The 15,243-nt window shown below is 33.2% G+C and overlaps 1 protein-coding gene across 1 annotated transcript in view; it reads left to right on the top strand.

Moving 5' to 3' along the window:
- CATSPERB (cation channel sperm associated auxiliary subunit beta) overlaps window positions 1-15,243 on the top strand; it is an 86,979-nt gene that overhangs the window by 35,888 nt on the left and 35,848 nt on the right. Inside the window, exon 13 of the mRNA XM_064486375.1 lies at window positions 5,199-5,343. Coding sequence (XP_064342445.1) covers window positions 5,199-5,343 — 145 coding nt within the window. The remainder of the gene's footprint in view (window positions 1-5,198; window positions 5,344-15,243) is intronic.

The following is a 15,243-nucleotide window of genomic DNA, read 5'->3' as shown; positions in this document are numbered from 1 at the left end:
AATGGGAACAGAAGAATAGACCTTGCATCCAATGTTCTGGCTTGTCTGGGGGCTGTTCAAGGGAATTTGCCTAACTCAGAACACTGACACAACAGACAGCAGTGTTTGGAAACTGCTGAAAGAGGGGAACAATATTGACAAGATGGCAGACTAGGATGCTTCAGACCCTCACTTTCTCCCAAAGCCACCAAGATAACAATATATGGACCGAATACCTTTGCAAGAACTTTAGAGACAAGTTGAGAAGCTACAGCACCCAGACCAATCTGAAGTCAAAAGGGATTCCAGCAAAAGAGATAGAAAAGCCTACAACATTTTGCACATCCATCCATCCCTCCCCTATTTGATTTAGTGCAGCACAATTGAAGGAAACTTCCCACACCAGGGATCCTCTCTCAGAACAGAAACAAAAGAGGTAACAGTGCACCCCACATTCTGCCCAGACCAGGGGCTACCTGACAGAACAGAATCTGTCTTGCCTGACTCAGAACACTGATGGAACTGGTAGACTTGTTTGGAAACTACTGAAAACAGATATTGCTGCAGCACATTAGAACTGTGGTTTTGCAGGCAGATGCTAGGGGCGACAAGAGCTGATGGGCTTCTGAGAAGAGTCAGAGATAAGCTGTTCAGGGAATTTGAGACAACTGAAAGCACAGCACAAGCCAGAGAAGATGTATTCTCAGAAAAGATTTCAGAGGTCCTAGAACCTTTAACTGGGCAGATTGGTAAAGGTCTGTGTGAAACCAGGCCATAAAAACTGGGAGGTGTGGTTGCTTTAGCAAATGCCCAAGTCTCAAAACAACAGTCACAAGGAAAACAAAGAAGTGGGGAAGCATGGTCCAATCAAAGGAACAAAATAAAACTCCAGAAAAATGACCCTAAGGAAATGCAGATCTATGAGATGCCTGACAAAGAATTTAAAACAACTTCCTAAAGATGCTCAATGAGCTTTACAAGAACACAGATAGACAACTAAAAGAAATTAGGAAACTAATGCATGGACAAAATGAGAATATCAGAGAAACTAATTTAAAAGCTCAAAGAGAAATTCTGGAACTGAAACTGGAAAACTCACTGGAGGAGTTTAACAACAGACTTGATCAAGCAGAAGAAAGAATCAGCAAATTGAAGTCATCAAGTCAGAGGAGAAAAAAGAAAAACAAATGAAAAAAAGTGAAGAGAGCCTCAGGAACTTATGGGATGCTATCAGACTTACATATGCATTATGGGAGTCTCAGAAGGTGAAGAGAGAGAGAAGTAGGCACAGAGCTCATATAAAGAAATAATGGTCAAATACTTCTCAAATCTGAAGGGAAAACATGGACATACACATTAAAGAAGCTCAAGGAATTCCAATCAGAGTAAGTCCAAAGAGACCAACACCAAGACACAGAAAATCAAAAGGTCAAAAGTCAAAGGCAGAAAGAGATCTTGTAAACAGCAAGAGAAAAGTGACTTTGTCACATAGAAGGGAACTTTCATAAGATTATCAGTGAATTTCTCAGCAGAAGCCTTGCAAGTCAGAAGGGGATAGGATAATATATTCAAAGTGCTGAAAGGGAAGAAAACCTGTCAGTTAAGAATATTGTAACTGGAAAATGTCATTCTAAGTTAATTAAGCCAGAAGGAGCAAGAAAAATACCACATGGTGATATCACTTATATGTGGAAACTTAAAAAAAAAAAAAGACGAACTTATTTACAAAACAGAAACAGACTCACAGACATAAAAAACAAACTTATGGTTACCAGGGGGATAAGGGGGCAGGAAGGGATAAATTTGGAGTTTGAGATTTGCAGATACTAACTAATATATATAAAACAGATAAACAACAAGTTTATACTGTATAGCACAGGGAACCATATTCAATATTTTGTAGTAACCTATGGTGAAGAATAATGAGAATGAACATATGTATGTTCCTATGTGACTGAAGTATTGTGCTGTGCACCAGAAATTGATATAACATTGTAAACTGACGGTACTTCAACAAAAATATATTTAAAAAAATAGAAATCCATAAAAAATACTGTATCTGGTAAACTGTCTTTCAAAAATGATGGGGAAATTGACTTTTCCCAGATAAACTAAAGCTGAAAGAGTTCATTACAACTATGACTGTTCTGCTAAAAAAAAAAAGAAAAAATGCTGAAATGAATCCTGCAAGATGAAAGTAAAGGGTGCTAGACATCAACATGAAATCACACGAAAGTATAGTTTTCCAATAATGTAAATACATGTGCAAACATAATCACTTGTATTAATGTGATTTTGGTGCATAAATTCACATTTAATTCTTGTATAGAATTTATAAAAGAAAACATTTTTGAACAATAAATATGTTAATGAGTATATAATATTAAAATATGTAATATATGACATTAATAGCATAAAGGGGGATGGGGATGTATAGAAGATTCTGTATGCAATTAAAGTTAAATTGTTATCAGATTAAAAATAGAATAAGATTTTTTAATGTAATTGTGATGGTAACCACACAGAAAAAAAAAAAGTATAGAATATATGCACAAGAAAATTAGAAGGAAATCAAAGCATGCCACTACAAAAAATTTAACAAAGCAGAAAGCAAGACAATAAGAAAGGAAAGGAAAGACAAAAAGATACAAGACATACAAAACAATAAACAAAATGGCAATAGTAAGTCCTTCCATACAGTAGTTACTTTACATGTAAATGGACTAAATTTCCCAATCAAAAGACATAAATTAGCTGAATGAATTTACAAAAAAACAAGATGCAACAATATGCTGTCTACAAAAAACTCTCTTTAGATCTGAGGATGCACATAGCTGAAAGTGAAAAGATTTTAAAAATATTTCATGCAAATGGTATCTGAAAGAGAGCAAGGATGGCTATATAATACCATACAAAATTGACTTTAAGTCAAAAATTGACAAAGATATTATATAAGAATAAAAAATCAATTCACCAAGAAGACATAACTATTATAACTATTTATGCATCAAATATCCGGGCTCCTAAATATATGATGCAGAATTAGAAAGAATTGAAGGGAGAAATAGCAACATAATAGTGGGAGACCTCAATACTCCACTTTCAATGAATAGAACAAATGGACAGAAGAAGAGTAAGGAAATAGAGGACTTACACAACACTGCAGACCAATTGGACCTAACAGATGTAATCAGAATACTGTACCCAGCAACTGCAGTATAAATTCTTCTCAAATACAACCAGAATAGACCATATGTAAGGCCACAAAACATGTCTCAACACATTTAGAAAGACTGAAATTATACAAAGTATATTTTCCAACCAAATGGAATGAAACTAGAAATCAATAGAAGGAAAGATGGAAAATCCACATGTAAGTGGAATTAATCAACACATTTTTAAAACAACCAGTGAGTCAAAGAAGTAGTCATAAGGGAAATTAGAAAATACCTTGAGAAAATTAAATGAAAACAAAATATACCATAACTTATGGGATGTAGCAATAGTAGTACTATCAGGGAAGTTTATAGCTATAAACACATATGAAAAAGAAAAAACCTCAAATTAACAACCTAATTTTATAACTTAAGGAGCTAGACAAAGAAGAGCTACCAAACCAAAAGCTAGCAGATGGAAGGAAATAATAAAGACTAGAGAAGATATAAATGCAACAGAGAATAGAAAAACAAGAGGGAAAAAAAGCAATGAAATTAAGAGCTTGTTTATTAACAACCATTAGCTAGATTAACAAAGAAAAGAAAAAGAAGACTCAACTAAAATAAAAAATGAAAAGAGTGGACTTTACCATTGATGTCACAGAAATGAGGAGGAATTGAGAATATTATGAACAGTTGTATGCTAACAAACTGGATAACCTAGAGAAAATGAGTAAATTCCTAGAAACACACAACCTACCAATACTAAATCATAAAGAAATAGGACATTTGAACAGACCGATAACTAGTTAGGAGATTAAATCAGTAATCAAACCTCCCAACAAAGAAAAGCCCAGACCAGATGCCTTCATTGGTGAATTGTTCCAAATATCTAAAGAAGAATTAACACCAATCCTCCTCAAACTCTTATCAAAACAATTGAAGAGGAAAGAATACTTCCAAAGTCATTCTATGAAGCCACCATTACCCTGATACCAAAGCTAGACAAGGATAATATGGGAAACAAAAACTAGAGACCAATCCCTGAAGAACACTGATGCAGAAATTCTCAAGAAAATACTAGCAAACTGAACTCAACAGCACATTAAAAGGATTAGCCATATGTGTAGATGGCTGAATCACTATGCTATATACCAGAAACTAACACAACATTGTAAATCAGCTATACTTCAATTTAAAAAAAAAAAAGATTATCCATACCATGACCAAGTGGGATTTGTTCCTAGAACATAGGAATGTTCAACATATGAAAGTCGATCAATATAATACACCACATTAAAGGAATGAAGGAGAAAAAAATCCACAACATCATCTCAATTGATATAAAATTGCATTTCACAAAATTCAACATACTTTCATGATAAAAACACTTAACATAATTTAAATAGATGAAAACTACCTCAAAATAAAGAAAGCCACATAGGAGCAACCCACAGTGAACAACATATTCGATGGTGAAAGAAAGCTTTTCCTCTAAAATCAGGAACAAGGAAGGAAACCCAGAAGTGGTGAGAGCTATTAGACAAGAAAAATAAATGTAAAGTATCTGTATTGAAAAGGAAGAAGTAGAACGTAAAATGATCTCTGTCCACAAACTCTAAAGATTCTCCAAAAACAAAAACAAAAAAAACTTTTAGAACTAATAAAGGAATTTAGCACAGAAGTCTCATTTCAGTATGGGTAAGTGCTCTCCTTCCATATCCAAATGCACCCAACACTTCATCCTTTTATGAACAAGGAGGACTCAGTTGGGAGATAGCAGTATAACTTTGTTCTTTTATACATTCATGATGCATACTATATAGAACTGAAAACTGCCACATATACTGTTGCACAAAATCTAGGAAGGAAATGGAAGGTTTACCAAGTAGGTAAACAGTCTGTACACTTGTGTGTATGTGTGTGTGTATGTGTAATGGATGTAGGAGTATGGGAAAGACTGTGCTGCATGATTTTTCTTATTTAGGAAGATTAGGCTGATAGGTAATTGTTGACGGTTACATGGTAGCTCTTTAGTGAAGTATTATCTTTTTACTCCCTTAGGTATGGCTTTCAATTGATGGCGGCAACACCTTTGAGCTAATAGCTGACTTTCATGGTGATATCATAAAGAATACTTATCATAGTTTTTATACTTCAGATATTACTTTCATTTCCCAAAGTGGAAAGGTTTACTTGACAAAGGCAGGTGAGGAATTCACTTTTATTGGTATAAGCACTACATGTGAGCCAGGGATTAGAAGATAGATTTTTAAATCTACCATATTAATCAACTAATCCTAGGGTCTCAGACCTATTAGGAGTGAATGATTTTTAAAAAATGTTATTGGGATAAAACAAACACAATATTTACCATCTTAAAGTGTAAGTGTACAAGTTCAGTGTTATTAAATACATGCAGATATTCTACAACCATCACCATCATCCACCTCCATAACTCTTTTCATCTTGAAATTCTATACCTTTTAAACAATAAACCCCCATTTCCCTCCTCCCCGCACCTCCTCACAACTCACCATTCTACTTTCTGTTTCTATGTTTTTGACTACTCTGGTACCTCATATAAGTGGAATCATATAGCATTTGTCCTTTTGTGACTAGATTAGTTCACTTAGCATAATGTTCTCAAGGTTCATCCTGTGGTAACATATGTCAGAGTTTTCTTCATCTTTAAGGCTGAATAATATTTAACTGGTATATACAACATTTTGCTTATCCATTCATCCATCAGTGGACACTTGGGTTGCTTCCATATTTTAGCTATTGTGAATATGAATGTGGGTGTACAAATATATCTTTGAGACTTCGCTTTTAATTCTTTTGGGTTTATACCCAGAGGTGAGATTGCTGGGTCATATGATAATTCTATTTTTAATTTTTTGTCAGGCCGCAATATTGTTTTCCACAGCACTGTACCATCGTACATTCTGACCACCAGTGTAAAAGGGTTCCAATTTCTCCACATCCTTGTTGACACTTGTTATTTTCTGGGTTTTTTTTTTTAAATAGTATTCATCCTAATGGGTATGAAGTGGTATTTCATTATGGTTTTTATTGCATTTTCCTAGTTGTTAGTGATGTTGAGCATCTTTTCATGTGTTTATTGGCCATTTTTATATCTTCTTTGGAGAAATGTCTTTTCAAGTCCTTTGCCCATTAATCAGATTGCTTATTTCTATCACTGAGTTTTAGGAGTGGTGTATTTATTCTCGATATTAATCCCTTACCAGATATATGATTTGCAAACATTTTCTCCCATTCTGTGGGTTACCCTTAACCTCTTTGGTTAAGTTATATCTTAAGTATTTTATTCTTTTTGATGCTATTGTAAATGGAATTGTTTTCCTAATTTCCTTTTTTTATTATTTGTGTTAGTCTATAGGAACGCAACTGATTTTTGAGTATTGATTTTATATCCTACTACATTGCCAAATTCTAACAGTCTTTTTGGAGAAACTTTAGGGTTTTCTACATTTAAGATTATATCCTCTGTGAACTGAGATTATTTTACTAATTCCTTTTCAATATATGTGGTTTTTAATTGCTTTTTTTTTTTGTCTAACAGCTCTGGTTAGAACTTCCACTACTATATTGAATAGAAACGGTGACAGTGGGCTTCCTTGTCTTATTCCTGATCTTAGAGGAAAAGCTTTAAGTCTTTTACCATTAAGTATGATGCTCACTGTGGATTTCTCCTATATGGCTTTCATTGTGTTGAGGTAGTTCCCCCCACCCCATATTCTAGTCCATAAAGTGTTTTTATCATGAGAGTATGCTGAATTTTGTCAAATGCCTTTTTGTATCAATTGAGATGATGTTGTGGGTTTTTTCCTATCATTCTGTTAATGTGGGGTATTACATTGATCAATTTTCCTATGTTAAACCACCCTTGCATTTCAGGAATAAATCCCACTTAGTCATGGCGTATAATCCTTTTAATGTGCTGCTAAATTCTGTTTGTAGTATTTTGAGGATTTATGCTTCAGTATTAATCAAGGATATTGGTCTATTGTTTTCTTTTTTGTAGTGTCTTTGTCTGACTTTGGTATCAAGATAACACTGACCTCATGGAATAAGTTGGGAAATATTCCTTCCTTTTCAATTTTTTGGAAAAGTTTGAGAAGGACTGGTATTAGTTCTTTAAGTGTTTTGTAAAATTCACTGGTGAAGCCATCAGTCCAGGGCTTTTCTTTGTTGAGAGATTTTTTTGTTATTAGTTCATTCTCCTTACTAGTTTTAGAACTGTTCAGATTTTATATTTATTTATGATTTCATCTTACAGCTTTTATTTTTCCAGGAATTTTTTCATGTCATCTAGCTTATCCAATTTGTGGGTTTCCACTACTCTCTCATAATCCCCTCTACTTCTGTAGAAGCAGTAGTAATATCCCCACTTTCATTTCTGATTTTAATAATTTGAGTCTCCTCTTTTCTCTCAGTTCAACTGAGTAAAGTTTTATTGATCTTTTCAAAGAACCAACTTTTGGTTTTATTGATCTTCTGTCTTGTTTTTCTACTCTCTATTTCATTTATCTCCCTCATCTTTATTTCCTTCCTTCTGCTAGCTTTTGGTTTACTTTGTTCTTCTTTCTCTAGGTCCTTAAGTTTTAAAGTTAAATTGTTGATTTGAGAAATTTCTTGTTTTTTTGTTTTAATTTAACAATTGTAATTAATTTTAAATTGAGGTATAATCGACATATAGCATTATATGAATTTCAGGTGTACAGCAATTTGATATTTGTATATATTGTGAAATGTCCACGCCAGTAAGTCTAGTTAACATTGCCAACATACACAGTTAAAAATCTTTTTTTTTCTTATGATGAGAACTTTTAAAGTCTACTCTCTCAGCAACTTTCATATATGTAATATGATATTATTAACTATAGTCACCATAATGTACATTATAAGCATACACTAATACATCCTTTTATTGTACTTTGCTTTATTGCACTTTGCAGATACTGCTTTTTTTTTTAACAAATTGAATTGTTGACAATTATTGACAATAACAAATATATTGTCAGATGATGGTTAGCACTCTTTTTTAGTGATAAGGTATTTTAAAATTAAGGTATGTATATTTTTGTTAAGACATAATACTGTTGCACCCTTAATAGACTACAGCCTAGTGTAAACATAACTTTCATATATACTGGGAAACAAAAAAGTTCATGTGGTTGTCTATTTTGCAGTATTCGCTTTATTGTGGTAGCCTGGAAACAAATGTGCAGTATCTCCAATGTATGCCTGTACATCTCCGTGGCTTATTTATTTTATAATTAGAGGTTTGTGCCTTTTGGCTCCTTTCAGTCATCTCTTATTTATTTTTAAAGTAAATGTTTATAACAATATATTTCCCCCTTAGCACCAGTTTTGCTTCATTCCGTAACTTTTGGTATGTTGTGTTTTCATTTTCATTTGTGTCTACGTTATTTTCCAATTTCCCTTGTGAATTCTTCTTTAATAGATTAGTGGTTTAAATGTGCATTGTTTAGTTTCCACAGTTCTGTGACTTTTCCAGTTTTCTTTGTTACTGATTTTTAACTTCATTTCCTTGTGATCAGAGAAGATACATTGTGTGATATTTATATTTTTTAATCTACTGAAACTTAATTTGTGGCATAACTTATAGTCTGTCCTGGAAAAATGTTTCATATGCCCTTGAGAAGAAGTGTATGTATTGTTTTTGGGTGGAGCATTCTGTATATGTCTATTAGATCTAGTTGGCTTACTGTGCTGTTTAAGTCCTTGATGTCTTTAAGTATCTTCTGTCTGGTGTTCTATCCATAATTGTGAGTGGGGTATTGAAGTCTCCAACTATTATTGTTTTAGCTGTTGATGTCACAAAATTACATCATTGTACTTTTTGTCCCCAAACATAAACTAATAATTCTTTTAAATTCATTAATCTCCAAAATTATGTAGAAAAAGAGATTTAGAGTTCAAACCTAAGTTAACAGTAAGTAGTACTAGCTTTTAAATTACTAATTGGTTTTTCTTTAAATATGTCAATCTCTTAAATCATGTAGAAAACAAAAGTACAGTTACAAACCATTGTTCACTTTTCTTCAATCACTTTTCTTTCTGTTCCTCAGACTTGATAATTTTCATTATCCTATCTTCACGTTAACTAATTCCTTCTTCTACCTTTGAGTCCCTCTAGCAGGTTTTTTTCATTTTGGTTTTTGTACTTTTCAGCTGCAGAATTTCTTTTTGGTTCTTTTAGGTTTTCTGTCTCTTTAATGATATTTCCATTTTGTTCATACATTATTTTCTTGACTTTCACCATATAATCCTTTCGTTCTTTGAACATATTTAAGATAGAACATTTCTGTTGATTTATTTTTATTCCTTTGAATGGGCTATACTTTTCTGTTTCTTTGTATTCCTTGTGATCTTTTTGGATATTTGAATATAATCATATAGTAGATCTGGAAATCAGATTCTCCCCCTTCCCCAGGGTTTGCTTTTTTGTTATGTTTTTGTTTTTATCATTATGGGTTGTATCTATGCCAAGAATCAGCCTGAAGTGAAAACTTAAGGTCATCTTAGGTCTTTCCTGAGTCAATGCCTTTTCCCAAGTGTGTGTAATCAGTTTCTAATTTTCCTCGTATATGCAGTTGCTTTTGAATGTCCTGGCTTTTCTCCCCAGCTTTATTGGGATGTAATTGATATAATATTGTATACGTTTATGATGTAGAATGTAATTATTTGATATATATACATATTGCAAAATGATTATCAAAATAAGGTTAGTTAACACATTTACCATCTCACATAGTTATAATTTTTTGTATGATGAGAACTTTTAAGGTAAGGTTTACTCTTATAGCAACCTTCAAATATACGTATAGTATTATTAACTATGTCACTGTGCTATACATTTCATCCCCAGAACTTATTCATCTTATAATTGGAAATTTGTACACTTTGACCATCTTTACCAATTAGTCCTTCCCACTGCTTGCCACCACACCCCAGCAACCACCGTTCTGCTCTCAATTTCTATAAAAGTTTGATTCTTTTTTAGTAGATTCCATATATAAGTGAGGTCATACAGTATTTGTCTTTCTCTGACTTACCTTCACTTAGAATAATGCCCTAAGTTTTATCTATTGTTGTGAATGTCAGGATTTTCTTCTTTTTTATGGCCAAATAATATTCTGTTGTGTGTATATCACATTTTCTTTATTCATTCATCTGTCAGTGAACACTTAGGTTGTTTCTGTGTCTTATTTATTCTGAATAATGCTGCAGTGAAATGCTGCATCCATGTCCCTCCAGAATATTTCCATCTTCCCAGACTTAGACTCCATTGCCATTAAATAATTTCCCATTCTCTCTTCCCCCATCCTCTGGCAACTACTTTCTTTTCTTTTCTTTTTTTTTTTACATTTTCTTATTGAGTTATAGTCATTTTACAATGTTGTGCCAAATTCCAGTGTAGAGCACAATTTTTCAGTTATATATGAACATACATCTTTTCATTGTCACATTTTTTTCACTGTGAGCTACTGCAAGATCTTGTATATATTTCCCTGTGCTATACAATATAATCTTGTTTATCTATTCTAACTACTTTCTGAATATATGAATTTGACCACTCTAGACACCCCACCTAAGTGGAATCATACAGTATTTGTCCTTTTGTGACTGGCTTATTTACTTAATATAATGTCTTCAAGTTTCATCCATGTCATAGCATTACTTCATTCCTTTTAGTGGCTGAATAATATTTTAGTGTACTGATTTGGCACATTTTCTTTATCCATTTATCAGGATATTTGGATTCATGAGCATTTGATTTTTTTATACTTTTTGGCTATTATGATTAATATTATTATGATCATTTGTGTAGAAGTTTTGTGTAGAAATAATGCTTTCGGTTCTCTTGAATGCATACTTAGGATTCTCATTGCTGGGTCATATGGTAACTCTGTGTTTAACATTTTGAAGAAATGTGACTGTACTATTTTACATTCCTGCTAGCAATATATGGAGATTATTGCCCTCCATCCTCACCAGCACTTATTATTGTCTGTCTTTGAAAAACTTTAGTTACCCTAGTGGATGAAAAGTCGTATCTCAGTGTGGTTTTGGTTTGCATTTCCCTAATAACTAATGATGTTAAGAATCTTTCCATGTGTTCATTGGCCATTAGTTTTTTTTGTTTGTTTGTTTGTTTGTTTTTTTTGAAGAAATAGCTCATCAAATCCTTTGCCCATTTAACATTGGGTTAATTGTCTTTTTATTGTTGTGTTGTAAAAGTACTTTATATATTCTTTATATATTCTGGAGGTAAGTCTCTTATCAGATATATGATTTGCATGTATCTTCTCTCATTCTCTGAGTTATCTTTTACTTTCTTGGTGGTGCTCTTTTTGAGGCACAAGCATTTTAAATTTTGATCAAATCCAATTTATCTGTTTTTCCTTTTGTTGTTTGTGATTTTGGTGTCTTATCTAATGAAACCATTGCCTAATTCATGGACATGAAGATTTAATCCTATGTTTTCTTCAGGGAAGCTTATAGTTTTCATACATTTTTTGGTTCACTTTTTCAGGCATTCATAAGTTGATAAAACTACCAATTGTAAAAAAAAAATGCTGAAATTCAGTAACTTAATAGACAAATGAGATCTACCTTCAGAAATACAGTCTCCCTGAAGGAACATCTCCCAGTGTTCAAGGAAACTTTCATAGATCATTGAATAAGTTTAGAGATTGGGGTAGGCTTGGAGATAACTGATTAGACCAGATTACAAAAAAAAAATACAAAACACTGATTGTCTCCAAGACAAGAGCAAGGCTGGGGTTTTTGTCTGTTTCTTTGTTTTTAACATTGTCAGCATTCTTGACTGTCTAAATTTAAAACCAGGTTCTTCTGCCCTTGTAAGTCTATGATAATAATAAGCTTTCTAAAGATTTCTGATATGACTCTATAAAGCATGGTTTCTAAGGCCTTGATTTTGTGTCCTTGATGCTCACCAACAGAAGCAGCTTTACCATCATAAAATCCTCTCAACAGTCCTTCCTTATTCAGGATAAAGAGAGACCACAGAATTCTGATTCTTGTCTCAGATCTTCACCACTGTGTTTGTTTATTCTCTCTTCTGCCACAAAACTTCTGTTCAGTTTATGTTGGTATCAAGGTTAATCTTTGTGGTTAATTTGTCTGAATCATTTGTTGAGACAGCAGTCATGCAGTAGTAGCATTTGGAAATCTGACACTAGGCATTGTGTGATTGTGAAATAAACAAAAACTATCCATCTTATTGGGAAGGGTTGGAAAGTAGAGCAAAATATAGAGCATTCTCAGTGCTCTAGAGAGCTCCCTCATGCCTCTTTCCTGTCAGTATACCTTGAAGGGTAGCCATTACTCTGACTTCTAATACCACAGATTAGTTATGCTTGGTTTTGAACTTCCTATGAACAGAATTATGCAGTATATGTTCTTGTATGTCTGACTTTTTCCAGTCAACATTATGACTGTGAGAGTCTTTCATATTAGTAATTTGTTCTTTTTCACGGCTGCATAGTCCTCCACTGTATGAATGTATGGCAATTTATTTTTCCATACCACTACTGATAGGTATTTGAATTGCTTCCATTAGGGGCCTATTATAAATAAAGTAGTTATGAACATTCTTGTGTGTTTTTGCTAAGCAGAGCTTTTATTTCTGTTGGGTATATACCTCAGAATGGAATTGCTACATCATAAAGTATATGTTTGTTTAGGTTTTTGTGAGAAAAAATATTGACTGCTGCCAACATTCTCCCAAGGTGATTGTATCAATGTACTGTCCTACCAGCAATCTAAAGGAATTCCAGTTGCTCCCTCTTCTGACCAACTCTTAGTATTGTTAGTTGTTTAAATAGTAAGCCATTATGCTGAGTATGTAATGGTATCTCATTGAAGATTTCGTTTGCATGGGTAATAGTGTTGAGCACATTTTCATGTGTTCACTGGCCAATTTTTATATCTTTTTCTGTAAATTATCTCTTTGAGTCTTTTTTTAATCCATTTTTTATTGTATTGACTTTTTCTTATTGACTTCTATGAGTTTTTAATGCATTATGGGTAGGAGTCTTTTTTTAGAAATATGACTTGCTATCATCTTTTCCCAACTAGTGGCTTGTTATTTTTATTCACTTCATGGTATCTTTTGATGAACAAAGTTATTAATTTTTAAAAGTTCAAATTCCTCAGTCTTTTCTTTTATGGCTAGTGCTTCTTGCTTCTTATATCCTGTTTAAGAAATCTTTGCCTGTCCCAAATTGATGAAGATATTCTCCTGTTTTCTTCTAGCTGATTTCTTATATAGATCTGTGTAAAATTTCTAAATTTGTGTGTGGTGTGAGATAAGTTTCCTTTTTCTTACAGCTGTCAGGTTCTCTACTCTGGCCTTGAGTTGGATATTCAAGGTCATAGGTTTTTGTTTGTTTATTTGTTTGTTTTTGGTAAGCTCTCCAATACATCCATAAATCATACTACCCCACAATCTTTACAAAAACCATGTTCATTTTTAACAATTTTTTTTGTTTAGTTGTTTTTTTGGAGGGCGGTGGTACTTAGCTTTATTTATTTATTATTATTATTTTAAATGGAGGTACTGGGGATTGAACCTAGGACCTTGTGCATGGTAAACATGCAGTCTACCACTAAGCCATACTGTCTCCCTCAAAACCATGTTTGCTGTTGTAATCCAGCACTCCACAGACTACTCCATCCTATGCTACTGCCAGTAATAATTTTAGTAATTGTGTTGCTCTTGCTTGGTATGAATTACTAGTGTCACAGTATTTAGCAAGCATAAGAAGTCATCTTTGCATTCCTTAAATATGTGAGCAACTCAGTCTCAATCTTGCCTTGATATTCTGTTTTGCAGGGATATTTTTGATAAAAATATTGTATCAGTTATGGTCCTGGCAGGAAACATAATTCCACTCAAGTGTTTCACCTGTAGAACCTTTATCAGAAGAATGGTGGACAAGTTAGAGGAACCAACAACAACATTAAAATATCCAGAGATTAGCAATGGAAGAAAGCCATACAGTCCCTTTGATTAAAGGAGTAATGCAGATAAATAGATGCTAGCTAGCTAGCTAGATTTCTCTCTGCTTCCCTTGTTCTTACCTGTTGCTAATGCCTTTCACTAGCCAAACCCAATCAGAGGCCACCTGGAAGCAGAGCTCACATATTCATAGGGGTCGACCTTCCAGTGCCCTGAACAGGAAAGAGAACGTCTGAGAATGGATCTGGGGGTAAATAGGCAAATAGAGAATAAACAAATCTCACATATTATGAACCAAAAATCAAAATAGACTAAGCAAGATTGCTTTGGAAATGGTAATTATAAGACTTAAGAAAACCAAACTAAATTGACAATATAAATTATAAGCTATTACAAATTGTAGATATAAACTGTAGAAACCTGTCTACATGTAGAATGAATAAATAAGTGGAAGGAATCTAAAATGAGAAATATAAATGTTAAAGGTTGAGAAACTGCAAATTGTAGGAATTTCCAGTGATGAACAGAAGTGAGGCTCTCTGTTTCTCTATTTTATCTACACTTCCTGGCCCATTGTAGCCCTGATAAAATGAATGGATGGATGAATGAATAAACACTGAAAGTAGGAAGAATAAAGTAAACCAAACTGATATTAAGATGTTAATTTAAAAAAATTTTTATTGACATATAGATGATTTATATTATATTAGTTTCAGATGTATAACATAGTGATTCAGTATTTTTACAGCCCATATTGCATTAAAAGTTATTACAAGATAATGGCTGTAATTCATTGTACTGTACAATACATCCTTGTTGCTTATCTATTTTATACAGAATAGTTTGTATCTCTTAATCTCATACCTCTAATTTGCCTCTACCCCATTCCCCTTCCCCTTTGGTAACCATGAGTTTGTTTTCTGTGTCTGTGAATCTGCTTCTGTTTTGCATATACATTCACTTGTATTATTTTTTAGATTCCACATATGAGTGATATCATACAGTATTTGTCTTCCCCTGTCTGACTTATTTTACTAAACATAATATTCTCTAGGTCTATTCACATGGCTG

The sequence above is a fragment of the Camelus dromedarius genome, chromosome 5, assembly GCF_036321535.1.
Source record: "Camelus dromedarius isolate mCamDro1 chromosome 5, mCamDro1.pat, whole genome shotgun sequence".
Lineage (NCBI taxonomy): Eukaryota > Metazoa > Chordata > Mammalia > Artiodactyla > Camelidae > Camelus > Camelus dromedarius.
This window is presented reverse-complemented; position numbering and strand designations above follow the sequence as displayed.